Source organism: Ostrinia furnacalis, unplaced genomic scaffold (genome assembly GCF_004193835.3).
Source record: "Ostrinia furnacalis isolate ACB-3 unplaced genomic scaffold, ASM419383v2 OfSCF1862, whole genome shotgun sequence".
Lineage (NCBI taxonomy): Eukaryota > Metazoa > Arthropoda > Insecta > Lepidoptera > Crambidae > Ostrinia > Ostrinia furnacalis.
Genome location: NW_021132101.1, coordinates 1,079,765 through 1,107,302, shown reverse-complemented (window position 1 = coordinate 1,107,302; position 27,538 = coordinate 1,079,765). Strand labels below are relative to the sequence as shown.

The window sequence follows — 27,538 nt, the reverse complement described above, 5'->3', positions numbered from 1 at the left end:
CGCAAATGGAGAGGTGGACGCAAACAGACCACATTACCCTATTTCTAGTATTTAGATACTTACTAACAGCACAAAAAAACTCTAGGTTAGTTTATAAAGGTCTATATAAAATACACCCAATGAATATGCTGACTGTAGCTACTTTTGTAACGTTCTGCGACAGAACTACTACGAAATATTTTGCAAAGTTTCGTTCTTGAGCTAGTCTCCTTTAGGAATTTCCTTTGATACAGCCCAAATTTTGTTTGCTTAGGAATTAAAGTAGCCTTGCTTGAAACCAAACTATTTCCTAAAGCTACTGTAAAAACTTTTTTATGGCGGAAATATAAGATTTGTAAAATTTTTGATATTTTATCTTAATAACAATATTTTGTTTATTACTGCATCTCATGTTGATAGCCCAATAAATAAATTAATAACGGCCTTGTCATAAGACAATAAAGTATGAATCTGTACTCGAAAATTACTTTAGTAATTAGGAATTCAATGAAAAACAATAGACAAAAAAATATCATCCAAAATGTATTTGTAATAAATATATTTACAATAAACTGGATACATCCCTGCCTCGTAGACATACTAATATATTTGAGATTAAAACTTACAATGCGTCTGAATTACACTATGTAGTCACCAGTTCATGAAACTATACATTTTTGTTAAAAACAAGTAGATGATTACACCAGATGTTACCGGTAGTATTAAAGCCCGGTCTCTGAGCACGTAGATTTTTGTCCAATGACCCCAAGCTACCCATCCTTATCGCTCGCGCGTAATTATATTGCTGTCGCGACTGTGCGACGGGCGCCCGCAGTGAGTATACGAGCGATAAGGATGGGTAGCTTGAGGTCAATGGACAAAAATCTACGTGATCAGCGACCAGACTATATCTTAAAATACCGCATTGTTCTCTACTCTGGTCCTCAGTTATTGCATACACTGTTTCTTTTTCCCTGGCAAGAAACAGGATATTATTACCACACCTGAAACAAATAATGGCAGTGGATAAAGGAAATTGATCCATAAAAAAATTATACTTTAGTCTCATCGAATCGAAGTCTGTTACAATAAAGTGGCTTTTAAAACGTCCAAAAAAAAGTAAACTTATAAACAGTTTTGTATGTGCTTGTGCATTAAATAGTATACTAATCTTTTTAATACCAATGTAGATTCGTAATTTTTTTCTTCACAAAATGATCAGTTAACTTATTATTTACCGCAGTAGGAATTTTGAATCTCTAATTTTCTTACGACAAATGGAGATGTTCACTCTCCACAAAATAACGTATAATTTTAAAAGATTCATCATTGCGCTAAAATACTTGAGTTAAAATAGAGAAACACGGGTTTGCTTGTGACCACGGCTGCAGCATAGCAGCCGAAACGTCAAGCCGTGAGTACCTACATAAGTAAGTGAAATAAAAAATGTCACATTGAGCCCCGTGTTTCTCTATTTTTAGCTAAATTTATTTTTAATCTCATAGTTGGAGTTGTTAACTTGATACTTACAAACCATAAGTCCCGTCATCGTGAAGAAGGGTACACTGCACCCCATATTGAGGAGCACAGGAAACGACACGTTCCCAATCAGTGTGCCAAAGCGACCCATCGTCATGACGATTGAGGTCGCGAATGCTCTGAAAATATTGTGTCAACATCATCATCATTATCATCATCATTATTAGAGTCATTATCATCATCACCATCATCAACATGATCACCATCATCACCTTTATCATCGTCATTGTCACCATCATTATTAGCATCATTATCATCATCATGATATTCAGCCTTACTAAGAAGTCTGCGGAACATTTTGTCTCCCAACGATTTTGTGACTTGCCAGTTGAAAGCGGCTTGCATCCAGTAGCTTTCTACAGTCTTTAGGTCATCTGTCCACCTTGCAGGTAGACATCCTAACGATGCCATGGTTTCTGTACATGACCTACATTCCAGAACCTTTCTGTCCAATGTTTTCTTAATCATCCTTCGTCTTAGCAATTTTTTTTTACAAAAATACCTCAGACACATTTCCATTCTTAATCAATTTCGTCTGGACAAAGGTCTCAATCAATAAAAAAAAACAATTAAATTTTTATAGGAAGGATGAACTAAAATACCTTTGAAAATATAATTGTTCAACAAAAGAAAATCAATACACACCTATTCATCATCATCATCAACAGCCCTTTACAGTCCACTGCTGGACTATGAGCCTCCTCCACTATAGTGGAGGGTTTTGCCATAATCTCCACGCTTGGCAGGCGGGTTGGAGATCGCAGTTTAAAAGATTGATGTTTTTCAGAGAGCGCTGCTGCCCATTCTCTGTTTGATGTGTAGTCCCTAAGTCGCCTCTTACGACACCCGCGGGAAGAATAGGGGTTGGTGACAAATGTATTCTACTCTGCCGTCACTACACGCCTATTATTCGTTAATTAATAGAAAAAGTTTAACAGTATCGAAATAACTAATACATGAGTAGGAGGTGCTTTCATTGATCCGAAAATAAAGCCGTAATCAATATCAATTAAAGTTCAAAAAAATACCAACGAATGTACTTAATTACCTCTAACATGAAACAATACAACATGAATTGATGAAAACTCAACAAAACAACGTTGTTTCTTAAATGAGAATCAAAAACAATAGGATCTGAGGACTGATTAAAACTCTAAATACACAGTATAGCCACCTGTATCTTAAGACAAAGAGCCAATAGAAAGGTCTTTTGTTGCATAGTGGAGTCACAAAAGATCTAAAAATATGCTCAGCCATTCATCTTGGCCTTCGTTGTATTGCTGGCGACTTAGTTTAAATATTCATAAAATGCAGACTGGATAATTTATAAGAAAATGGAAAGAATTTCTGCAAGAGTTGAGTGTTTGTGTTGTTTTTTAACGATGCTTTATCTTACTATTTTTAAACAGAAAGACTAAAACAGTTTTTTAAAAACACAGGCAGTCTTTTTGAATGACAACAAAATCTACATAAGCCTATCTAGAAAAAATATAAATATAGGTAAGTAATGTTCTCATGTGCAGAGGAGGAACTAACAAACATTCCTGGAATCTCGAATTGGCAATCATCGACGCCATTGAGCAACGTTACCTCTACATATTGGAGGCAAACTTCGCCAGTCATTATCATCATCATTTCAGCCACAGAACGTTGAGGTATTCCTCGAAGTGCACCAATTTTGAGGCGTACCTATTCAAGCGCACTATCTTATTTTGCCCTGATACTTTTTATTCATCTTACAACATACTTCGTAAACATAGATGCGCTACGAGGAAACGTTTAGGAGCGCTTCAAAATGGTTGCGCTTAGAGGAACAGCTCAGAACGTCCACTGCTGAACATAGGCCTCCAAGCTTGTAGCTATACTGATGCATAAGATTAACTTTGGCTCACCTTATAGAAGTCGGGAAGATTTCCATCGTGAAAACAAAGTTGTTGGTAGTCATAGACTGCAGAACAGCAGCACTTATTGAGAAGAGTGACACCACAGCCGTCTTCGAACTGGCCCATCGGAGGGCGAGGATTCCTCCAATGGCTATCACACCCCCGCCTAAGGAGAGGGGCTTCTTCCCAAGTCGTTTCACCAGCACCCCGTTGATGCAGTACGGGAGAAAGCAGACCAAACCAATTATGACGCTGTTGATGTAGGTTTCAGGGCCGCTTTTTATCTGGAAATAAGTTTATGAAAGTTGATATTGATCTCTTAATATTTCGCGTTGTTGATGAACAATTAGGTAACGAAAATGCGTTGGAGTTATGTAGGAAAATGATTTTTGTAGCTAAAGAAGTAGAATTGATTTACCTGATTATTATAACAGAGTATCAAAAGCCTATGGAGATTTGTGTCGCTAGATTTGTCTGTCTGATATGCTTTCACGCCTAAACCACCGAATCATTTATTTATGAAATTGGTGTTGAAATAGTTTGAGTTCCAGGAAAGGACACATAAAATAGTTTTTATCCAGGTTTTTTAAAAAGACGCGCGCGATAACGTTTTTCTTTCAAAGACAAAATTTCACGCGGGAAATATCTAGTTATTTATAAATTGTACTGTGTTTCTGTCTGCAAAACTTCTTTGATAGCAAGTTTACACACTAAGTCGATTTGTCAAAGATCTTGTAGACAATCCATAACTTAATTTGGCCGCCCACTTCCTAATAAAACTGTCGAAAAAGCTCTTCAAGGCCGAACTTTGATAAGACATTGGAACTGATAGCAAATGAACTAATCGGGTCTTGGCAAATGAAAGGGAACTAGTTGAACTAGTCAAAACTATTTACTTTGGGCGAGCGATTACTAGTAGGTATTGTGATAAAGTTTCTACTGAATGTTACTGGGTGTTGTAAGTTTCATATTAACGGCCGACAGGATTGACAGCTTGTGTATTGGACTACTTATGGACTAGCTGAAGTTGCGGTTCAGTTATCGCCGGAGGAAAATGCTGATGTAATGAGCACGAATTGTTACTAAAAGTTTTGTTTTAATCGTTCGTTCATTCCTTTCAGCCAAATGACGTCCACAGCTGAACAAAGGCCTCCTCCAAGGATTTCCATAACGACCGATCCTTCGCTGCCTGCATCCAGGTACTTTCCGTGATCTTCACCAGATCATCGGTCCACCTAATGGGGAGGCCTGATCACACTTAACTACGTCTTCCAGCCCGTGGTCACCTCTCGAGGTTGACTATTTGCTGTCAATTTTGTCACCACAGGGTATGCAAGACTAGGTTTACTTAACGTCAAAGTAATACATTCCCATCACTTAGATGGTTGGCAGTCCACAACGCGTCTTTCCGTTCTATACATGGCCAGAACGCACCCATAGGAAACTGCTCGTGTATATTTTGTAGTGCCTGTTTGTAAATCTGTGACTCCAAACTATACACGATTTTTGCGTACTGATCGTGTATAGTTTGGAGGAGCTTAGTAAAAAAAGTCATCTCCAAACTATACTCGATTAGTTTCTACTACACCACTTACACTTGACTAGAGTGTGTTTAGTTGATATTGATTTAGTAAAATTCAGTAAAATATGGAACTATATTTAAAATTACATTTATTTGATATTATTACATAAAATATTATTATTTTACTGAATCTATAATAAATCTAGATTTTTAACACTATTGTAAGTGGTTTTTGAAATTAAATTGATTAGGTAGATTTCAAATTAAATAACAATTTAATTAAAATGAGAGAGAGTGAGAGAAGAAATTTCAACGTGCATTAAATACAATATTATGCGAGAATTTAAATGCTAGGTTTATATTGTCGGCCGTTTGGTGTAGTGGTTCGAAACGGACTACTATTCCTAGTACTAGGTAGCGGGTTCGATTCCCGAACAGTACAAACATTTGTGTGCATGAACATATTTGTTTGTATTGGACTGGGTGTTTTCTATGTATAATAAGTATGTATTTACAAAAAAAAGTATTTAATTATGTTTATATCCGTTGTCTAGTACCCATAGTACNTACTCCAGATCTTCGATTTTCCTAGTTTTTATAGTTTTCCCTTTATGTGGCCATTAAACCCTAACTCTGTACCAAATTTCAGCCCTCTGAGTTAATGGGAAGTACTAGTTCTATTTTGATGATCATCAGTGAGTGAGTGTCGTAAATGCGAAACTTTGCTTTCGCTTAACTTCGGAACTAAATGACCTACAGACTTGAAATTTTGGATTTAAAGTATGTGATTATAGCTTACTAGATGACGAAAATTTCTGCGTTCTGGTCTTATCCAGAGGTTCTCAAATAGGGGCCTGAAAATGCGGCGAAATGGTTCCAGTAAAGGATGGTACGGCAGTGTTTGCTTCGCGCTCGACTTGGCGGGGGCACTGCCGTGCCCCCAGATAAATGTTTCTTAAAATTAAGTTTTTATTTATTTTACTTTGCTCATACAACCCTGACGCTTGAGCGGTGACGTAGATCAATTCTAAACACAAAAAAAGCGCTCTTGTGAGTATAGTAGTAAGGTGCGATTTCGAATGCACCATGTGCGTTGGATATTTTGCATTATTATTATTACCGTTAAAATGTCGGCATCTGATCCTACACAAAGGAGTGCAATTTCTGTTGCTACTATTATGTATTCTGTGGTATAGGCTATTAGGTATAATCTTACTAACCGGTATGCACACGTCAGACCCATTTGTGTTGGCAGCCCTGGTCTTCAGGTCCTCAGTATACGAGTCAAGCATGACGCACAGGTCTGCCCCTTTGTCTGAGTAGTGTTCAACGATTGTCGAGATTTGGGGAAACCAGAGTCGGAGGACATTGTATCTGGAATAAGTAAAATAATCAAATTATTAATATTATTTGTTGTTTTACTCGATGCCACACCTTATTGGCAGCAGAAAATGCATTAAATTGCCCTGTCCCTTACAAAGCAAAGTTTGTAACACATTTTTTTGTAAAGGAATGAATTAGTCCTAAACAGTTACGTTTATAAGTACCTGTACTTTTTTTACTGTCCAGGGATTGAACCCGTGTCGTCTATCGTAGTGACCTCTAGTACGGAACCCTAAAACTCGTATTGTTTGTATGGAACCCGCGTTATCTAGCGTTGTACGGTACGTGTCCAAAACGTCTAATTCCTAAAAACTAGTTCTATAGCCTAGTTTAACTCATCCTGTCTTATTTACCCCGCTGTCAAATAAATCGGGCTATTTAGACCCATAATGTAAAATTTCCCTTGAATTACGTCACAACGTTCCTGTCAAGACAGCCCTGTATTTCTCAACTGGGAAGTTCTTGAGCAAGTTCCTGAGGGAAATAAGCCTCGGCAGAGTTTAATCAATTTGTAGGAACAGCTGACAGTCCGTTTGTGAGAATATACGTATTATAATAACCCGATATCTACATAGAAGTTTTATTGGAAATGGAAGAGAAAAGGTGATTTATAAGCGCGATTGTAACACTTTCTGAGTTTTGCTTTTTCACGACACAAATCCAGCTAGATAAAATTTGGTATTGAGAGTTCAGTTTTAGACTCGAGAAAGACATAGTATAATTTAAATTCTGATTTTTGTACAATATATACCCACACGATAATTCACGCGAGCAAAACCATGATAAAAAGTTAGTATAAGTACACATTAATGCGGTCGCGGTCAAATACCTGCCTTGTTCTGCATGAAAAAAAAAACAAATCAGCTTAAACCTAGGCGCAGACCACCGTCTTTTAGTTGGCCGATAGTTGGGTCGGGCTGTTAATCAGTATAGACATGTATGAAAGTGCGCACATTACACCGATTCGGTATCGGCCGATTCTTCATCCAAATTAGAATCGGGTCCAACTATCTGCCAACTAACAGTCGTTAGTCTGCGCATGGGCTAACTAAATCATAATTACGGAGTTTGACGGTTATTTTTCTTTGTAAAATAATAACTTACAATGATAAAATCATCACATTTGCCATACACAGCTGGGTCAGCCTTAGGGCCAAGGGCTTCGTAAATTTCAGCTTAACGTTTCGAAGTCCCATCACCAGATGGTGACTAAATCCTGAGACTGGTTGTTTTGGCTCGTCTTCTGTTCTTTTCATGTTTTTCCATAAATTGACGTACTGAAATTAGATATTCATAGCGTTTAAAACTTATATGACATCATCCTAAGCCTAAGCGCAGGCCACCGACTTTTAGTTGGCCAATAGTTTAGTCGGGCTTTTAATCAGTATGGAGACATCTCCACACAATGTACACTTACATAAGTGTAAGTAATGTAAGTGTACATTGAATCGGCCGATTCTTCATACAAATTAGAATCGGGCCCAACTATCGGTCAACTAAAAGTCGATGGTCTGCGCCTAGGCTAACACCTTAGCATGTATAATATTTCATTAAAGCTAAAGAAATAAGTGTTTCGTTTTAAATGCATTTTAATAACATCCGTTTCGTTAAACGTAATACTTTTTCATAGAACCATTACTGTGAAGTATGCATTCATAATTTTAAACTGTTCTTTATTGCTACTAAAGATTGTTATTGCTGTAAGTAACTACAAACACAGTCCGTTCGTTCTTCCAAATGACGGTAACAGCTGAACAAAGGTCTTCCCCAAGGATTTTCTTAACAACCGGTCCTACGCTGCCCACATCCAGGTACTTCCTGCCACATTAACACTCGGATGCTTACTTACCTGAAGCAGCAAATCGAACGCACAGCGTTGAAGGAAGAAGAAGAACGTAGAGCTCTGTGATTGGTTCGTGGGTCACGCTGTGCGGCTACGCGCACTGTGGGCCTCATAGTAACGTTTGTGAATACGGGCGTAAGTCTTCCGGTCCATAGTCACCTTCGCCATTTACGCATCTTTATTAAACCTTTTTGTAGCTTCCATGAATTTTAAATATAAACAAATGTACCTGAAACGTTTCCGCCGATTTCCCAGTGTTTTCTTTGTAAATGGTTATCAAAATTTCACGAGCCTCCTCGTATTTGTGTTGTGTGAGTAAATACTTCGGGCTTTCCGGTATAAATAGCTGAAGAAGCCAAGCAAGGAAGCTCCATTGCGCCATTATTATTAGGTAAAAGTTCCAGGTATTGAACGCTGAAATAACAAACAACATTATAAACATGGTTGAAATTCTTGCTTTGAAGCTGATTGTGTCTTGTGTCCTAGACTTCATAATTAAATCTATACATATAAAAGAAAGTCGTGTTAGTTACTCCACTTATAACTCAAGAACGGCTGAACCGATTTAGCTGAAAATTGTCAGGGAGGTAGTTTAGAGCCAGGAGAAGGACATAGGATACTTTTTATCCCGTTCGAAATTAAAAATAAAGTCTGCTTATTTATTGCCATTAAGGCGGAACAAAGTTCGCCGGGTCAGCTAGTTAACGATAAACCGAAAACAAATGAGTTGAGTTTTAAGTTTTCAGAAAAAAGTAATTAAATTGTTATTAGTTTTTACTGTTTTATGATATTAACAAACTGAGGTAGACATTAAGTTTGCCTTAGTTTAAAAAAAAATCTGTTTATTGTAAATAAAGTTAATATTTAATTTCGAAGGTAGACATCGATGTTATTCAATAATTCCAGAGGAATAATATTTTTCAATTGATTAAAATACGTACAGTGTACACCCTGAGATTTAACTTGACCCCTCATTTACAAACAGTCCCATAATCCGATTTGAGATCTATAAGGTACAAGCTATGCCTGCGACTTCGTACGAGTGAAAAACGTTTGAATATTTTTCCCGTTATTGGATCAATTTTCGTTGATACTCCACTCCTATTGGTCGTAGCATAGTGGTACATAGCATATAGCTATCCTTGATAAATGAGATATCCAATACATTTTTTTTAATCAAACCAATAGTTTCTGAGATTTGCACGTTCAACCAAACAAAGAGACTCTTCAGCTTGATAATTTTGTATAGATAGAAAACTACCTAAGTATCCATTGAATATCGTATACCGCCACTCCTGCGTAAGCACCCCCCACGACATAAGGGCGATTGACACCTGTGCGAGCGAGACGAAAGAGAACTGACACAGCATGATCTGGTCCCGAATGCCTTGGTGACAGAACTCTGACATGAGAGTCACCGATGCGGTGTGAGCTATTCCGAATCTGAAAAACAAAGCAGCAAATAAAAACTTAAATTGCTGTGTACTGTATTTCATTAGTTTCAGCCAAATGACGTTCACTGCTGGACAAAGGCCTCCAACATGGTTTTCCACAATGAACGGTCCTGCGCTTCCCGCATCCAGGCTCTCACTAGGTAGACCGACGATCTGAAATACATATGTAGGTATAATAGGAAATACATACACTAAGATTGTATAACCTGAGCGCTGCATGTTCAATCATGATTATTATTTTTAAGCATAGTTGAGGATGCAGCGCTTATTGGTACTCATTACCTGATAAAATGTAATAATGTACGAACTAATTTAAACAGCTAGGAAACTCTTTAATTGGCTTAGATTTAATGCTCATCAAACTAACATGAATATTGTAAAACAGCTGTTGAGTTTCTAAATAAATAAATAAATAAATAAATACCTGGAAGTGGGCAGCGCAAAACCGGTCGTTGAAGAAATCATTGATGATCAGTGGATGTCATTTGGCTGAAATGAACGAACGAAAGAAAGTACCGTGCGAGTATTAAATGCTAAATATGTACTTATTGGCAAAAGTTGTCAGCCTATACTATCCTAAGGTTACTTTAGTAATATTCATAGTTGTTTTATTATTCTTGGTGTGTTGTTAGTGTACCTAAATAACTAACTACTACTTATAAAGTGTTTCAAGAATTTCCTTTGATTCATTGTAGCAAATATAAGCCTATCTTCCTCGGTTCTTATCTTATCTACGGCATAGTCGGCCCATTTACATAAAGCGAGATTAAAATCTTAAAATAGTAGTTCAGGTCTTATAATTATTTGACATTAATAAATTAGAGCATTTTATAACATTTGCAATGTATCCAGAATACACGAGTTATTTTGAATGTTTATTTAATTATGAAAATGTTGTGAAAACAATGCGATTAATCGATATGTTTTTCTTTTTCAGGTAAGAACAACGAATGCACAATCTATTTTAAGGTAGAATTACACATAAATAAACTAAAATATTTTATATCCAATATGTCATCACACAATTCTCAATAAATTGCTCTTAAACAGACAACAGTGTTTTGTATTTTAATGATCGGTGTACTATTAATACTAATTGTTAGGTAAATAAAGTAATTAAATTAAACTCAAGCGCTGTCTATAACTACTGTATTTTTCTTCTGACATTTCAGTGTTGCCATCATGTACATATGACACAAACAGCATATTTAAATACACATTTTGGCACTATTTAGCTATAATAGGAGCTACTTTTCTACAAAAATTATACTCTGACACTCAAAAATTACGCTGCACGTACATGACTGTAGAGAAAAAAAAAGTAACAAAAAAACGCACTTACAAAAATCCTTCAAAAAATTTTGCGATGACCAACATGGAATATGTTTGACTGCATCCAGCTATAGACATCATAACGAATATCCCAAAGTAACCGCAAAGGATGAATTTTTTTCTCCCAAATGTGTCGGTTAGAAATCCTGCTCCCACTGCCGAGATTGCCATTCCTGGATTGAATAAAAAGTAAAATATAAAATGATATATCTAAAGCCTGGTCCGTGAGCACGTAGAATTTTGTCCAATGACCCCAAGCTAGCACGTGGCCTCCACTCCATTCTACTCATTAATCACTGTTTTGTTCATTTATTGTTAATGCAAGGAAATATTTTCACATAAAAATACACTAATTACATATTTGTCATGTCTAGCAATTTGCATTAAAGAGATGAATTTCAAAACAATTTGTTCAAGTTTAAAAAATACCAATGAGGCTACTATTAGTGAAGCCCTATTGGCACCCGGTGGACATCTTGTAGCTGAAACGATGATGATGATGATAATAAAAAGAAAGAACATAATAATATGATTATAGTGAAAGAAAATAGGTTTTTTATACTCACCAACGTAAGGCATAGCATTAAGTAGTCCTTTATCCACCAAGTCCATGTTCAGGTCGCATTCCGCACTGGTCAGTAAGAAGGGTGTGCTGGTATGGACCAAGTTCCCAGCAATGTTCCTGACGAGAGACGTGAGGAGAAGCCTCAGGTGGAACTTTCCGAACTTGCATTCTTTTAGAGCTTGGTCCAGTTCCTCTACTGGACGTAGCTGCTTTGTTTCTGGAGCGCATTTTGCTAAAAAAATGTTTGGAAAGAAATAAAGATGGATTTTTTTGGCACACAAACCTTAAATAAATTTAATTAAAGATCAATATTTCAAAAATAATAATTTAATTGTTAAAAATGATGAAACTTCTCCAGTCAGAAACTTTCCAGCATTCGAGAAAACTGCATTGTTAATTACTTACAATACCAAATCTTGTAGATAAATGAAAACTGATAATAAAAAACTGTTAAATGTTATAGCTCGATGTTGCAATCGTCACGTCATTAAGTCTCCAATTCTCCACGTTAAGATCGAGGCTCTGGCCTACACTCCCCACGCTGGCCATACGATTGCTAAGACCTAATATTCGTATACTTGCTATGTCACCTCTTACGATATCCACGGAAAGAGCCCGGCAGGGTAGAATTAGGATAGCCCCCACGACTATCCTATTCTATCCTGCCAGAACGAGACTTCATAAATTAAATTAATCTTATTATGTTGTACATTTGTAACTAAAATTGAAGCAGTTTGTGTTCAAAAAGTAATAAAAAATGCGTTTAAATTCCAAAACAGCCTACTTACCTGTAAACTCGATTGAACTTGCATCACACATAGTAGGTACTTGTACACAGTAGGAAATTAACTAAATATTCACATTATAATCACACAAGGCTTGTTGTCACACGTTTCGAGATAAACTGTTGATTCCGGTGAGATATTTTACAGTGACAATGATAATAGCTCGTTTGTTTGTCTTAAGAGATAATAAAGGGTCTGCCTGTTAAGGAAAGGCTGTAAAATTTGATTCAAACTTGATTCAAGTCTGTGATTGAAGTTGAAAAGTTCATCATCGTCATCGAGTCATTAATTTGTCTCCAGGAGCGAGATTTTTCTAATTTACCAGGGACTTTTATGCATTGTGGCATGCTTTCGTGCTACTAATTAGCATGTGTAACTATTACCACGGAATAATAATAAGTACTACGTACAGAAGTTTTACTTCGCGAAGGTATTTAAAAAAATGTATGCTCAATGTCATTAAAAATATGGTGTAATTTAGCTTGTCTCAAGAGTCAAGCACCATTTTGTTGACAAACGTCAGTGATCGGTACTGCGCCGAAGCTATAGGGCTGATTTCGGTAAAATGATGTGACGTGAGGTGCCAAACTGCAGAAAATGGCGGAGGAAATACATGATTTAGCATGAATTATCATGAATAATATTATCTACTTATTTACCTCTCCGTTTCTTCAGGCAACTTAAAAAAGTACATTCTGTGTTTTTATTATTATTTAGTCAGTTAAATACTGCACAGTATTTTTAGTACACCATTTTCTTTATTTTTTCCATCATACACAAGAATACGCGTGCGTGAGTCAATGTTCGCTCGTATGTGAGGCCTTGTCGAATAGTAATCCTGTAGGGAGCCATCGTGCGTGTTTTGTTTTCGATGTAAACTCGCGGAGACGAACAGGCCTGCTATTACTCACTCCGGGGAAAAGGCATCACAATGTTCGTATACATGTGTGTCCCGTAGTCTCATAAATACAAGGTGTACAGACGACCTGATAAAGGTAGCAGGCAGGCGCTGGATGCAGGCCGCTACCAACCATGCGATACGAAAGTCATTGGGGGAGGCCTATGCTTCAGCAGTGGACGTCCTGTGGCTGAAATGATGATGATGTAACATACAAAATCTTTATTTTTTATTACATTAGTGTGATTTATGAAGTACTTATACTCATTATTGATAAACAAAAATTAACTGATATAAGGTAAGTGCCCCCTACTTCGGTATATTAAGGCTCTTACGACTTTAACATTTTATTTAAAAATAACCAAGCATGATATCAGTATGAAAGCTTTTGTATGCTAAACTTTGGTCTTTTGACAGTAAGTTATTATACACAATTTATAGTTATATAGTTTGAACTTTTTTTTATATTAATTATTCTGCGGACCTCTAGTTTGGATCCTGTTTCGTGACAAAATTTTGCTCTGTTTCTAAGTTCGTGAACTCATGTCCCCTATTTCGGGATAAGGTTTTATGCATCCAGTTAGGATATTTTAATAATGATTAAGGGTTTAATAAATTTAAAAACGATAATAAAAATTTAGAATAAAATAATTATGTGAAATTGTCGATATCACTTACCTGAAATATTCATAAGAAATAATGTGAGTCTAGTATAATACAATTTTGATTTGTTATTTCTAACAATAAGTGAAAATACTTATATTCCCATTAGAAATGTAGAGGAGGGGGGGGAAAAAAGTAACAATAATACGGTACCTTGTTTCGTGATACTGATTATTCCACATTCCCCAAGTAAAATTCATGGATTATTATCAAAATGTGTCAATTAACTATTATCTATCCCATATACAATACAAATAAACAAAGATAAATAAAACAAATCGAAATAAAACCAAAATTATGCTGGTACTACTTATGCTAATTTATCTTAAAATTGGTCATATATGTGAACTTCAAACTCGTGTCATATAAATTCTAGTGAACGAAACATATACCGAATTTAGGTCATGAGAAACTTAAATAAATGCATTATTTGTTTCATAACTTACATTTCAATTATCATAAATAATTATTTAAAAACCAAGCATCAAAATATTATCCATAATATCCTTGATTCGGTAGTATCACGAAACAGGGGACACCCGAAAAATAATATGTACGCTATTTCGTGACTCAATTAATCGCAATTTTAAAGGAATTCTACGTTTTCATATAACTTTTTTCTAAGCCAAATCAATTGTCAAGGAACACATGAAACCACTATTACAAGTTTTATGCAAATGGACGTTTCTTCGCCTTTTTATAAGCTTAAGAAGTTGGAGCGCTAACCTTACGGTGAGAGCAACATTTTCACGCCGCACGGCTGTTTTTGGCTCTCTGAGAGTTTGAAGCTTCGTATTGCTCTCATTTTTGGCGCCACAATGTTGGTACTTGGTTTTTTAGATAGCTTAAATAATAGAGTTTTTTATAGTAATAAAGAATTTTTATAAATAATATTCCATTTGCTTATTATTTGAGCTAGAAAAAAAACTTACGAACTTACGTACTATCACGAACTAGTAGCCGTTTACCTTAACTGTTCTAAAATAATTCTACGTGTCAGCGAGGCAAAGAAGCGAATAATGCTTGCTGCATCTCGCTAAATCGCTTAGAAATGTTCATAAGTAACATTTAATACAAATCAAACACTTAAGTAGGCTTTAATAAGATATAATTAAGACAATTTGCGAATCATTTCTTCGTCGACGGCAGAAGTAACGACAGCATAATGACACCTGAAAATGATAATTTAGACAAATTATGACATCGTTAATGTTTGCATTACTTTTGATCATGGCTTTTTAATTAAATCTGTTGAATTTGATGTACATTAAGAAATATTAAGAGCCTCTTTTAAGAACTTAGTAAGAACTAGCTTTCCGTCTGTGGTTTCGCCCGCGTGAAATTTTTTTCTGTCAAAAACCGGTATACATGCTTAGGTATAACCTACTTTGAAATTATTCTCCTATCTAGGTTAGTTTAGCTTTTAAATCTTAACTTAAACTTGATACTCTGACGAGAGTGTAAAATTACAGATAGTCCGCAAACTTGGAAGAGTAGCCATTAGTGTATACAATTAAAATTACAACAATACATAATGACTAGTCATCATCATCATCATCATCTCAGCCATAGGACGTCCACTGCTGAACATAGGCCTCCCCCAATGCTTTTCATGTTGCCCGGGTAATATATTTGAAAATAGCTAAAAATCCTAGGTTAATATAATAGGGATCCTGTCAGGTATGAAGTGTCTTATTGAGCATTTTTGGGTGTACGTAAGTGTACCTATTAATGGTAGATTTATCCAACCATGAAGTGTCATAAAAGTGCATAACGCCCGTATTCACAAACATTACTATGAGGTCTCACAGGGCGCGTGGACGAACAGGGTCACACACGAACCACAGGAGCTATAATCAACGCTGTGCGTTCGATTTGCTGTTTCACTTAAGCAAGCATCGTTTATGAATACGGGTATAAGAAAGGCAAAGAAAAGAGTGCAACGTGAATTACTTAATATTCTCTCAAGAAGTTTTCGTGAATTGTCTGTCATATCTTACTGAAACTCAAGGTTAGCGGGGGGATATCAATTCATTAATACTTTATCTAATATCATGGTTATTTGCATTTTATTAAAATGAAATATCTTTACTTGACCCTAGTAAAATAAGCAAACCGCACAGCATTGAGAAATTTTAAAAAAAGTAGTAGCCTAAACTATAGCTGCAGCTACAGCCTGCTGCTGTCTTTCCCGAAGACTATAATCCGGGTATTTTCAAGGCGAGAGTGAATAGGCACTTGCATGGCAAATTTATGTACCATCCTAGACTGCATCCCACTTAACATCAGGTGCGATTGTGGTAAAAAAAAAGAAAAAAAAAGCTTAATCCTAGCTTAAAGATACACCATTGGGCATGTATGAATTTGTAGTATTACCACTATATTCATTGGAGAATATCCCGAAGATCAATCCTACTTTGTAAAAAACATTAGGAGGCGTCGTAAGCGAGGACAATAAATCAGGGACTGTCAACCTTTTTTTGATCGACCAGCCAATATCTTTAATGGACGAAACAGTTCCTAACTGGAAGTGGGGGTGAGCATACTATGAGTGGATGCAGTGAGTTCTGTTTTCTTGAATATTTAAAGCTAATGCTGTATAAACACCAAACCCGAATCGTCGACTTTTGAGTTGGAAAGTATTCCTAGGGTGTCCTAGGTCTGACACGTTGCTTGTTTACTTTTTTGCGTAAAAAAACCGAATTGATGCTATGCTTAGGGCGAGGAGCGTGCTATGCTCGGAGTTTCCCTGCGTGATCGAATCAGAAATGAGGAGATCCGTAGGAGAACCAGAGTGACTGACATAGCCTGCAGAATTGATGCTACTCTTTATGACATCAGCTATCTGTTTGCAATAGTTGATTTTAAACTTTCGCGTTGCATAATTGAATTAATCGCGTTAAAACCTATTTCAATTAATTCAATCAGCTGTCTTTCAGTGAAAGTTCCGCCAAAATCAGTTCGGCTATTTCAGTGATAAATTCAGAAATCAGACACAAAAAAATCAACATTATATTTTAGGAAGAATAGCTGTTTTTTGATTATTGTTACTTAGAAAACTTTTTACTAAATATTTGTACTAAAATAGACGCTGTAAGGTTGTATCAATTTTGAAGGTAAAAACTTAAAGCTTATCTTGTTGTAACTTGTAGATGTTTTTCATGTACCTAGTAAAATAGCCTCACTATAATAAAGGTACGCATCATTACTTGTACTATGACTTGTATGAATATCATCATCTATTTTCAGCCACAGGACGTCCACTGCTGAACATAGGCCTCCCCCAATGACTTCTACATCGCACGGTTGGTAGCGGCCTGCATCCAGCGCCTTCCTGCTACCTTTATCAGGTCGTCGGTCCACCTTGTGGGTGGACGTCCCACGCTGCATTTTCCGGTACGCGGCCTCCATTCCATGTATGAATATAGCTGTAGATAACAAGTGAGCTACTCATTTCATCTCCATTGTGCACTGAATGGAACGCATTTCGGGGAGTACGCGTAAAAGGTTGAACGAAAAAGCCGTGGGAACTGCAGTTTTTCCGCGGAAAACGTTATTATTTTCACGTTTTGCGTCGGACTGAACGAGAACTAGTGTTGGTTTTGAACTTTAGTCAATCGGTACATCGATAACTATAGTCAGTTCAAATATCGATGCACTTCTCAATTGATGGACAAAATTGTAATAGGAATGAAAAATCTATACTGATATTATAAATGCGAAAGTAACTCTGTCTGTCTGTCTGTCTTGCTTTCACGCCTAAACCACTAAACCGATTTTGATGAAATTTGGCATAGTTTGAGTCCCGGGGGGAAAGGACATAGGATAGTTTCTATCCCGGTTTTTGAAACAGGGATGCGCGCGATAAAGTTTTATAAGCTAGTATATAATAAAAAATAAAACATGCCTCCAGTTAAAAGTGTTATTTCATTACACGATATTTTAAAGGTTTCCAAATATTCATGCAAGTAGAAATACAAGTTAAGATCATGATTCAAAGTAAACACCGTGACATCTTATAAACTTATGTTAGATGCTATTTTGCAATGAAAATTAATCTTCAACTAGCAGCTTGCAGTATAATTTGAAGTATTATCAACCCTACATTAAAAGTTTTATAAAAAAAATCGAGCAATCGCTATCTCGAGTGATATCGAACAGTTTTGCATCAGTGTGCCTACCATGAGTTTACGTTAGGTGTGCTCGCTAGCGACTGCGTAAAAAAATGACATTTAAATGTAGGTATGACATATTGTGCAGCGCCCCGAGTGGCTACTTTCAAGAAATAAAATCTTCATAGAATTTTTTGACATATTCGCTAGCGAGCTCACCTAACGTAAACTCATGGTAGGCACACTGGTGGCGCTAGTTTATTTGCTCTTTTTCTTTTGTATAGTTGTTCGACTACACGTCAGCGTCCACTAGAAGTAAAGCTGGATATTTGTGAACCTTCGAACGTTGTGCTTTTGCAAAAGCGCTTTTTAAAAGACTATTTGCGGAGTACTTTATAACTTTATTTACTTGTACGTTCGTGTTTAATAAAGTACATATTATGTGATGATTTTAGTTACGAATTTTAAAGAATATTAATAACCCCGTTAACATCTTATGGTATTATAAAAATATTATTGTGTCACGAGCGGGTTAACCACAACAGTCAGGCGGGGATCGAACCCGCGTACCTCGAATCTAGACTCTGAAACCTTCACCGTAATCATAATATAATAATCAATCACCGTAAAGTAAAATTGTATTAAGTTGGTATTTTGAAGCTTAATTTAATCAAAACAGATCTTTTTTAGTTAACAATTCTAATTTTCGTAACGTACTTAAGTTGAATATTGTATTAGGTAGGTACTTACCAAACATAACGGCGTCCATTACGTAAAATGGTAAAGTACTGTCAATTTTAAGCAATATAGGGAACCCAATATTGCCTGACAATGTACCCATTCGACCAAAAATCATCATTGTAGCCACTGCCAAGGTTCTGGAAAAGTTTGAACGTCTTTTTGAAGAAAATTCTATTTCAAAACAACGAGTTTTCCAACAAAAAGTATATAATATAGGTATATAGATAACCGTAAATATACAGTGTATCCGGTCACCAGTGTCCGACCCGTTAGGGCGCAGTAATATGATCAATTTTATCGACAAATCCACCGGAATAAAACATTTTATACCTACTATTAAAAATTACAGCTATTTTAATTTCTTTACTTTCTGAGTAACATAACATGGAACCGCTCGAGTAGTTGTGACTGCTACTGGAGGTTGGCAGCATGGTGAAATGGCAATGCCAGATTTTGTATGGAAAGTGGCGTCTTTTTTTTTTCGCGCGGCCATCGACCAAACTTTGTTTTTTGATTACAAAATAGTGTAATAAACCAAACTTACTATGACATGTATACCTCTAAACTCAGTCTGAACTGAGTTACGAGCATTAGAAGTTTGATGATTTTCATACTAGATTTGCTTTTTGTGCGCAAGTTTTGTAAGAACTTGCAACAAAATATTGCGCTATTTTTTTATTGCGCTGATTCTGCTCCATACTGATGTCTGGAGCCTTTAATGGATGGTATTGTTTGTTTATACATACAATCTCACTATTTTGTTGCAATTTCTTACAAAACTTTGCGCGCAAAAAGCAAATCTAGTATGAAAATCATCAAACTTGTAATGCTCGTAACTCAGTTCAGACTGAGTTTAGAGGTATACATGTCATAGTAAATTTGGTTTGTTACACTATTTTGTAATCAAAAAACAAAGTTTGGTCGATGGCCGCGTGAAAAAAAAAAGACGCCAATTTCCGGCATTGTCTTTTCAATGGACTATGACTGTAAGAGCGATCCGTGTACTTTTGTTTATCATTGGCTAACTGCTCAAGCTGTTCATGCAGTGAGTGCTGTTAGTCAAATAGTCCTACATACCTTGATGATGTTGGAAAATATTCAACCACCATGATCCTGTTTAAATTTACCAGTGCACTGGACACCGAAATGACTGTAGTAAGCAGTACTATTACTGCAATTTTGGAACTGGCCCATCTCAAAACTATAAGGGTGACAAAAGCTAGCACTGACGCTGTGATTATCAATATCTTCTTGCCCAATCTTTTGACCAGTATACTGGACAAAATTAATGATATGCAGGACGCCCCATTCACCATCATATTTAGTAAATACGTCTGGTATCCACTTTTGTTCTGAAACAAATGAGTTTGAGGCTTCAATGGGTTTTATTTATTTAGGAAAAATATAAGATTTTTGTTAAATTGTTGTCTGTAATTTTTATACAGGCCATATTTCGTAAAAATCACGCTCAGCTTCGGATGAACGGTAATTTTTGTACCTACATTGTTTTTAATGGCAATTTTAATTAGCAGTATGTCTTTATTAGTGTGTTTAGTAGGTATATAGTCATTCAATTTGGGATTTTTAATCAGTCATTGAGAGAGTTTACGTGTTCCTAAAATATGATTTTCTTTTAACGAAATACCAGTTTATTTTCAAATATAATTTTGGAAATTGTGTCAATAAGCTATCGAATGTAACAAACAGCGCTACATTAAAATTAGGATAGTATTAACTTTAATAAAGTTAACTTTATAACATTTATTTATTTGTAATAGGTTCTATGATTACTTACTGGAATACATTCAGTGGTAGTATTTTTAATATCAATCTCAGTTATCGTCATATTATTATTATAGCAGTCCAACAGTTGACAAATGTCTCTAGTTTGTCCATCGTCGGTCTCAAAGCTGGTATGTTCAATTATAGTCCATATTTGAGGCAACCAAAGTCTCAAAACATCGTAGCTAAAAAGGAATGACACAATAATTTAGTACTTACGATACAATGCTATTTAAGTACTAAATGTTTATTTAATTAATAATTAATGTTTTATTTAAGTAATAACCCCTCGTGGTAAACTAAATATGCTTGTGTTACGAGTGGTTTCACCAAATAGTCCAATAGAGGTTCGAACCCGCTTTCTTTGGATCACTATTGCGCCCGTCCGACATCATTGGGCTATTATATGTCCTTATTCTGATGTTATTATTAATAAATTAATAACCCTCTAATAAAGTTTCATTTATGTGCACACAATTTTTTGCGTGAAAGAGGGGCGAATATCTATCCATCCTCACAAAACTTTGTTATTATGTAGAAAAGGTAATGGTAAAGACGGCGTCATGTCGAGCTTTACACTGAAGTCATAAATGCAATTGTAATAAAGTCGAGTATGCAACAAAAATGTACTATAAAAAGTATGTTATGTACTTACATTATCAACATCGCACTGTTGATTCCAATCATAGTAATAAGGTAAAACACAAGGGGCTTTTTAAATATAAGCTTCACTTTGTGAAGACTAACAACCAGTTTGTTAGCAAATGATATATTTGGTGTCTTTAGTTTCGTTTCTTGATTCGTTATTGTATCTTTCCATAAATCTTTGAACTGAAAAGGGGTAAAGATTAAATTATAAGTGAATGCAAGGCTCTAGTAAATTAAACGCTTGAGTCACAGACAAGAACTAACTGTGTGCCTACCATGAGTTTACGTTAGGTGAGCTCGCTAGCGAATACGTCAAAAAATTCTATGAAGATTTTATTTCTTGAAAGTAGCCACTAGGGGCGCTGCATAATATGTCATACATTTAAATGTCATTTTTTTACGCAGTCGCTAGCGAGCACACCTAACGTAAACTCATGGTAGGTACACTGTTTATTTAAAATATACACAGTATTACATACTTTAGGCTAGAGGGCGCTAATAGTTTAAATCTATGGTATTGACGAAACAAAGACAACAAAGGCTTTGTCTGTTTTCGTAAAAATGAAAGCATACCTAAGCTAATTTTTCATATTGCTGTTGTAATACACTCCTTTACAACAACAAGTAAAAGATAATCTAAATTAGACTCAACCACAGGACGTCCACTGCTGAACATAAGCCTCCCTCGATGATTTTCAGATTGGCTTGTTGACAGCGGCCTACATCCAGCGCCTTCCTGCTTCCTTTATGAGGTAATCTGACTCATATCATGGAGTTTTTCCATAATCGCTACCCTAAAGGTAGACCTCTCACTTAGTAGACCGATGATCTAGTGGTCGCGGGAAGCACATGGATGAGTGTAGCGCAAGGTCTTTGTGAAAATCCATGGAATACCTTTGCCCTTTTTGGACGAAATGATGAAACTTATAGGATCATTTTATTTCATCATCATCATCATCATTTCAGTCACAGGACGTCCACTTCTGAACATAGGCCTCCCTCAATGCTTTCCATCTTGATCGATTGGTAGCGGCCTGCATCCAGTCCGTTAATTTATTTCGTCGACGTCGTCGTTTCAGCCAAATGACGTCCACTGTTGGACAAAGGCCTCCCCCAAGGTTTTCCATAATGAACGGTCCTTCGCTGCCCGTATCCAGGCCAGGCCAGGTTATTTTATTTACTTACTGGAAACTTATCCCCACTGTTTCTATGGTTCTCTCTGTAGATTCTAGTTAATACGTCTCTGACCTCTGCGTATTTGTTTTGAGATATAAGATAATGAGGGCTCTCCGGCACAAATATGAACATTATAAAGGCCGTCAGTGTGAAAAGTGACATGGCGTACAAATAAATGTTCCATGTGTGGAGGACTGAAACAAATTAAATCGTCTAAAATTATTTTATTTTATTAAGGACAACAAACAGTTGTATACAATTAAACTTTATGTAGACAGTTTAAGTAATTACACAACCAACACTAACTTGTCCATAAGAATACTGTAGGTCCAAGGTGCACGCCGCGAAAAGACAGTTAAATTATTATTACTCCAGTTTTTTGGTTGCCACAGTACAAGCTTTGCTTAGTTTGCTCGTGGTTTCGCCTGCGCAACTGGGTGATTTTTTTCTATTACAGGAAGACTCTACATCAGGGGTGGCCAACTTGATTAGATATAAGATCTACTGTTTACTAACGAAACCCTGGGCGATCTATCACTTACATTACATACAATGATGTAGTATTTTTTGCTTTGCCACGATCGACTGGACTCGTATTCGCGATCACGGTTCGCGGTTGGCCACACCTGCTCTATGTTATGTCCGTTCCCCCTTCAAAATGTATATTTTTCCATGGATCCCAAACTATCTCTATACCAGCTTTTTACAGCTAACTGAAGCTTTAATAAAATTTAACTTACCAAACCGTCCTCCAAAGAAAGTGTATTTCCATTCGTTTAACAAAATGGCCCACGACATAGCAGATAGCACGACCATTCCCAAACTTGACTGCATGTTGTTGAATAGCAGCACTTGGTCTCTTATACCGCTATGACAAAACTCCGAAACCAGAGATATAGATGAACATAAGTATGTTGAGTATCTGAAATAAATAATACACAGATTGTGTGGTTCTGGCATGGTAGAATAGGACCCCCTTTTTCAGTGGATGTCGTAAGAGACGATGACGACTAAGGGACAAATGCAACGTCAGTCCTCCCCAACCCGTCTGGTCAGCGTGGGGAGTATAGGTCAAAATATCCTCCATTTGAATCAAAAAACAATAAAATATATGTGAAGCACTTTAAAAAATGCAGTTTTTTTCAGGCAGAACAAGGCAGGTACTTATTTGACCGCAATAGCATCTTGCAGTCTAGGATGATACATCTGCCCTGTAAGTGAAACCACCCACTGAAAATCAGTGTCTTGGCAGTTACAATGTCAAGATGTTACCTTTTTTGGCAACTTTGTTCATTTTGTGTATGTCTTTTGTTGCCTGAGTTTGTTGCCAAAGTAAAGTTATTTTCTTTATTTCTTTTCTTTTTTTCTAAGTGTCTATTTACTCTCACCTTGAAAAGGCCCAAAGTTTATCTCTAAATTTACTAAAAACGACAACGAAATAAAATCTGAAATACTCACAGAACACCTTCGAAGAATTTCGAAGTCAGCAACATCTCGTACGACTGGCTGGACGCTGATATACACGTGAATATGAACATCCCTCCAAGTCCCGTGAGGATAGACTGCTTCCTCCCAAATGCATCTGAGAGGAAACTAGTGAATATTGACGTGAGGGCCATGCCTGAAAATAATGACGTCATCATTTGTCATCGTGTTGCAACTTCACATAATTACAATAGCCGAGCGGTGAAGGGGTCGTAGAGGCCGATTTGACTTACGAGGAACGTTGAACGAACCCCGCCGCCGCTTGACATTGTGATGACCCTACTAGTGGGTCCACAAGCATAACTTACTATGAAGGGCTACCGTGACTATTAGTATTTTGTGCAATACAAATTACCTACAGATTATTTTTTTTATGCATTACAAGGCAGGTATTTGACCACAATCGCACCTGATGTTAAGTGGGATGCAGTCTAGGATGGTACATATCTGCCCTGTAAGTGCCTATTCACTCTCGCCTTGAAAAGGCCCGGATTATAGTTTTCGGGAAAGACAGCAGCAGGTAACGAATTTCAGTCCCTAGCTGTTCGCATTATAAAAAAGTCATCGAAACGCTTAGTGCGAGCTGGTGGAATGTCAACAATATAGGGATGGTACGCTAACCTGCGTCTGGTTCCTTGATGATGGAAGGGGGCTGGTGGAATTAATTCGTGTAATTAATAAAAAAAAGATACGAGTATTCTTTAAAAAAATCAGATAAGCTACGAGTAATGTCAGATGTTTTCCACCACCAGTGGCTATTCAGTTCGACTATCAGTGTTCTGAGTTTACTCCTAGGAGGAACTTCTCCTGTGCTTGAGGATTGCTTGCTTTGCCCGATCATCACATATCATCAGGTGAGAACTTCCCTGTCGTAGGTTATAAAATACAGGCATACAGGGTGGAATTTTGTAATGCCACCTGGAGGGAAAGTACTCTTAATACTGTAGATAGAAAATTTTACTGAAAGAAAACATTCCTTTATTTTTTAAAAGAAAGAGAACTGCATTCAAAGAGTTTCGAAAAAAAATCGAAAATTCACTACCATACCATACAATTTTCTGTACATAATTAAAATAATTTAAGATTTTATGGTTTTCCTTTCATTTAATTTTGATTTATTAAGTTTGTTAGAGAGATTTCATCCTTGTACTTAACCCTAACGATCGAGGTAATAAAAACACAGGGTGTAATTTTTAACAGATTTTAGTTGGTTCGATCCCCGGGTGTGGCAAGCAAATTTTTGGAAATTTTAAAATGCAGTTCTATTTCTTTTCAAAAATATAGAAATGTTTTCTTTGTGAAAAAAATCTATCTACAATATTAAGAGTACTTTCCCTCCAGGTGGCATTACAAAATTCCACCCTGTGTACGAGTGTTCTTACCAATAAAAGGAATAGCAGTCAAGAGCCCTTTCTGAGCCAGATCCATCTTGAGATCGCATTCAGCATCAGGCAGCAGAAAGGCAGTGGTGCTGCTGACGAATATTATACTCAGCATCCCTAAAAAAGAGGTGGTCAGCAAGCGAACGTGGAATAGTCCAAACCCACATTGTTTGAGCGCTTTCTCTACTTCTGTCATTCTGTCTTCTTTTTGATTCTGTAAATATTAATAAAATTACTTGTTGGGAAGCCAACAACGCGCGGGAGGAGACGTGCGGGCGGCGTACGATGACTAACGTCACCTCGGGCCGACAGCGTCATCATCGGCTGCGCTCGGCTCACACACTGACACACTCGCCTTTGGACACCACCGTCGACGCACGATTACCGCGTATCCTAGATAATCAATTGTAAATTAGGCTGGCGAGAATACAGCACCTATTTTTATACAGTCCGCTATTTCATTCATTTCTACTAATATTCGTTAGGACCCTAACATTACTTGATCATCGTCAGGACACATCTCTTCTGCTTTGCTCTCTCGTATCTCTTGTCTTAATGCTTATACTTGAATGAATGCTCTATCTTCTAGAAACTTCAGCAATGCCAGAAAAGGCGCCATAGATATCAATAAATTCATTTTATAGAAAAAAACCACAATATGTGAATTTCGAACCTAACATTTTATTTTATTTGGCCTTCATCTTATTTATTTATCTTAACAATAATTATATTTATAGTTTCCTTACTTACCAATGCTTTTGTATAAACTAGATATTAGGGTAAACCAGAGAGTGATTGCCCACTGGTAGTGATTGCCCGCTTTAAGAATAATATTGTCAGGTGCTGACTTTGAATCACTTTAGTTAGATTTGAATTTACTAATTAGATGGCTCCGAGATCAATGTACAGTAGATTTAAAATTTACAATATGAAACACTAAAAAAAAAAGCAGTTATGGCGGATTTTGTCAAGACGGGTGAAAATGTTACCCAAACAGGTAAAGACTAACAATTTTACTAAGGAATTACTTGCTTAGAGGTTAATTTTTTTTGCAAGTTATTTAATATTCAACGAATGGTGTATAGTTATGATGAAATTATAAGTGTTTTCTCCATTATCAATAAAAATAACTGATAAAATTTGATTTCTAACGGTCATTTTAACGGTGGGTAATCACTGCACGTAAATCTGTATATTTTTAGTTATTGCCCACCATCATTTCAGTTATTGCCATATGCTAATGTATAGTTATTGCCCAGGGCAATTATTATTAGAGTGTTGCCACCATGCAGTAGCAGTGTTTAAGTTGCTCATTGCTAGACTTGTTTTGCAATTTACAGGCATAATTAATATTGAACTGGCTTTTAATGTTTCATTTTCAGTATGCCAAAGACTCCAAAAGCTCAATATAGCATAGAAAATTTGCAAAAAGCGATCGAAGCTGTACAAGATGTATCCAACAATTTATCTACAAGATAAATTGCTGAAAAATATGGTTTGGCTTGAAAAAATTGATAAAAATTCAAACGCAAATACAAAAAATGAAAATCCTACGTTAAATCTACTAGTGAAAATGTTAATTCTAAGGAAATAGATACGACTTTAGGGAAGAATAACCAACAGCTAATTGAACATTCTGAGCACCACTTGAACTGATATGAAAAAAGATAAAAAAATAAATACATATAAAATTTACATATAAAATTCAAATTTTTGCGTCATCTATGTTTTGAAGTAGATGATTCTGTCTCTACCGATTCTGACTCATTATCATTAGCTCAAGAAATATTTGATAACTAAATAGTTAATAAGGCCAAACGCAATTTATTTTGAAATTTTGAAGACTACTACTAGAATTTAAGTTTAATGTTTTGTTTTGTTTGTTTAAAGCCTATTTTGTCATTTTGAAATTGATTATTTTGTTTTAAGACACTGGGCAATTACTGTGCTTTGATGTGGGCAATTAGTGTAAGTAATGGGCAATGACTGTACATTTTGGAGGATTTTAAATTTATTTCAATATTTTCTAAGTTACGTAAGTTTTAACTAAAAATTGTTAATATTCTGTTTATCAGTTTATTGAGTTATAAGAAAAAAGTCATAAATGGTCGATAAATTAAAATACTTTCTTTAATTTTTCATCTCAATGTGTTTGAAATCTTAAGTGGGCAATAGCTATACGGTTTACCCTATATTCTGCTTGATATAATTACCACGATCAAACTTTTACTTCTGAATTCCAATCCAAACACTAAACTAACAGCTTTCGATGCCCTACCACTAGACGTTGATGCAACACTACATTTTGAAACAAAGAATACTACATACATAGTTTAATAATATTATGATAATACTATTCTAAAATT

General features: G+C 36.1%; 1 protein-coding gene across 1 annotated transcript; it reads right to left on the bottom strand.

Annotated features, from left to right (window-relative positions):
• Window positions 1-747: 747 nt before the first annotated feature.
• LOC114353930 (synaptic vesicle glycoprotein 2C-like) lies at window positions 748-23,835 on the bottom strand. The gene is made up of 16 exons (XM_028306121.1): window positions 23,764-23,835; window positions 23,046-23,227; window positions 22,315-22,499; window positions 21,137-21,312; window positions 20,495-20,666; window positions 19,777-20,051; window positions 18,709-18,836; window positions 11,502-11,732; window positions 10,946-11,108; window positions 9,411-9,592; window positions 8,379-8,563; window positions 7,411-7,583; window positions 6,144-6,297; window positions 3,411-3,685; window positions 1,510-1,637; window positions 748-983 (listed from the first exon to the last, which is right to left on the bottom strand). The coding sequence occupies exons 1-16, from the start codon at window positions 23,796-23,798 to the stop codon at window positions 928-930; spliced, it is 2,700 nt and encodes an 899-aa protein (XP_028161922.1). The 5' UTR covers window positions 23,799-23,835; the 3' UTR covers window positions 748-927.
• Between the last annotated feature and the right edge of the window lie 3,703 nt (window positions 23,836-27,538).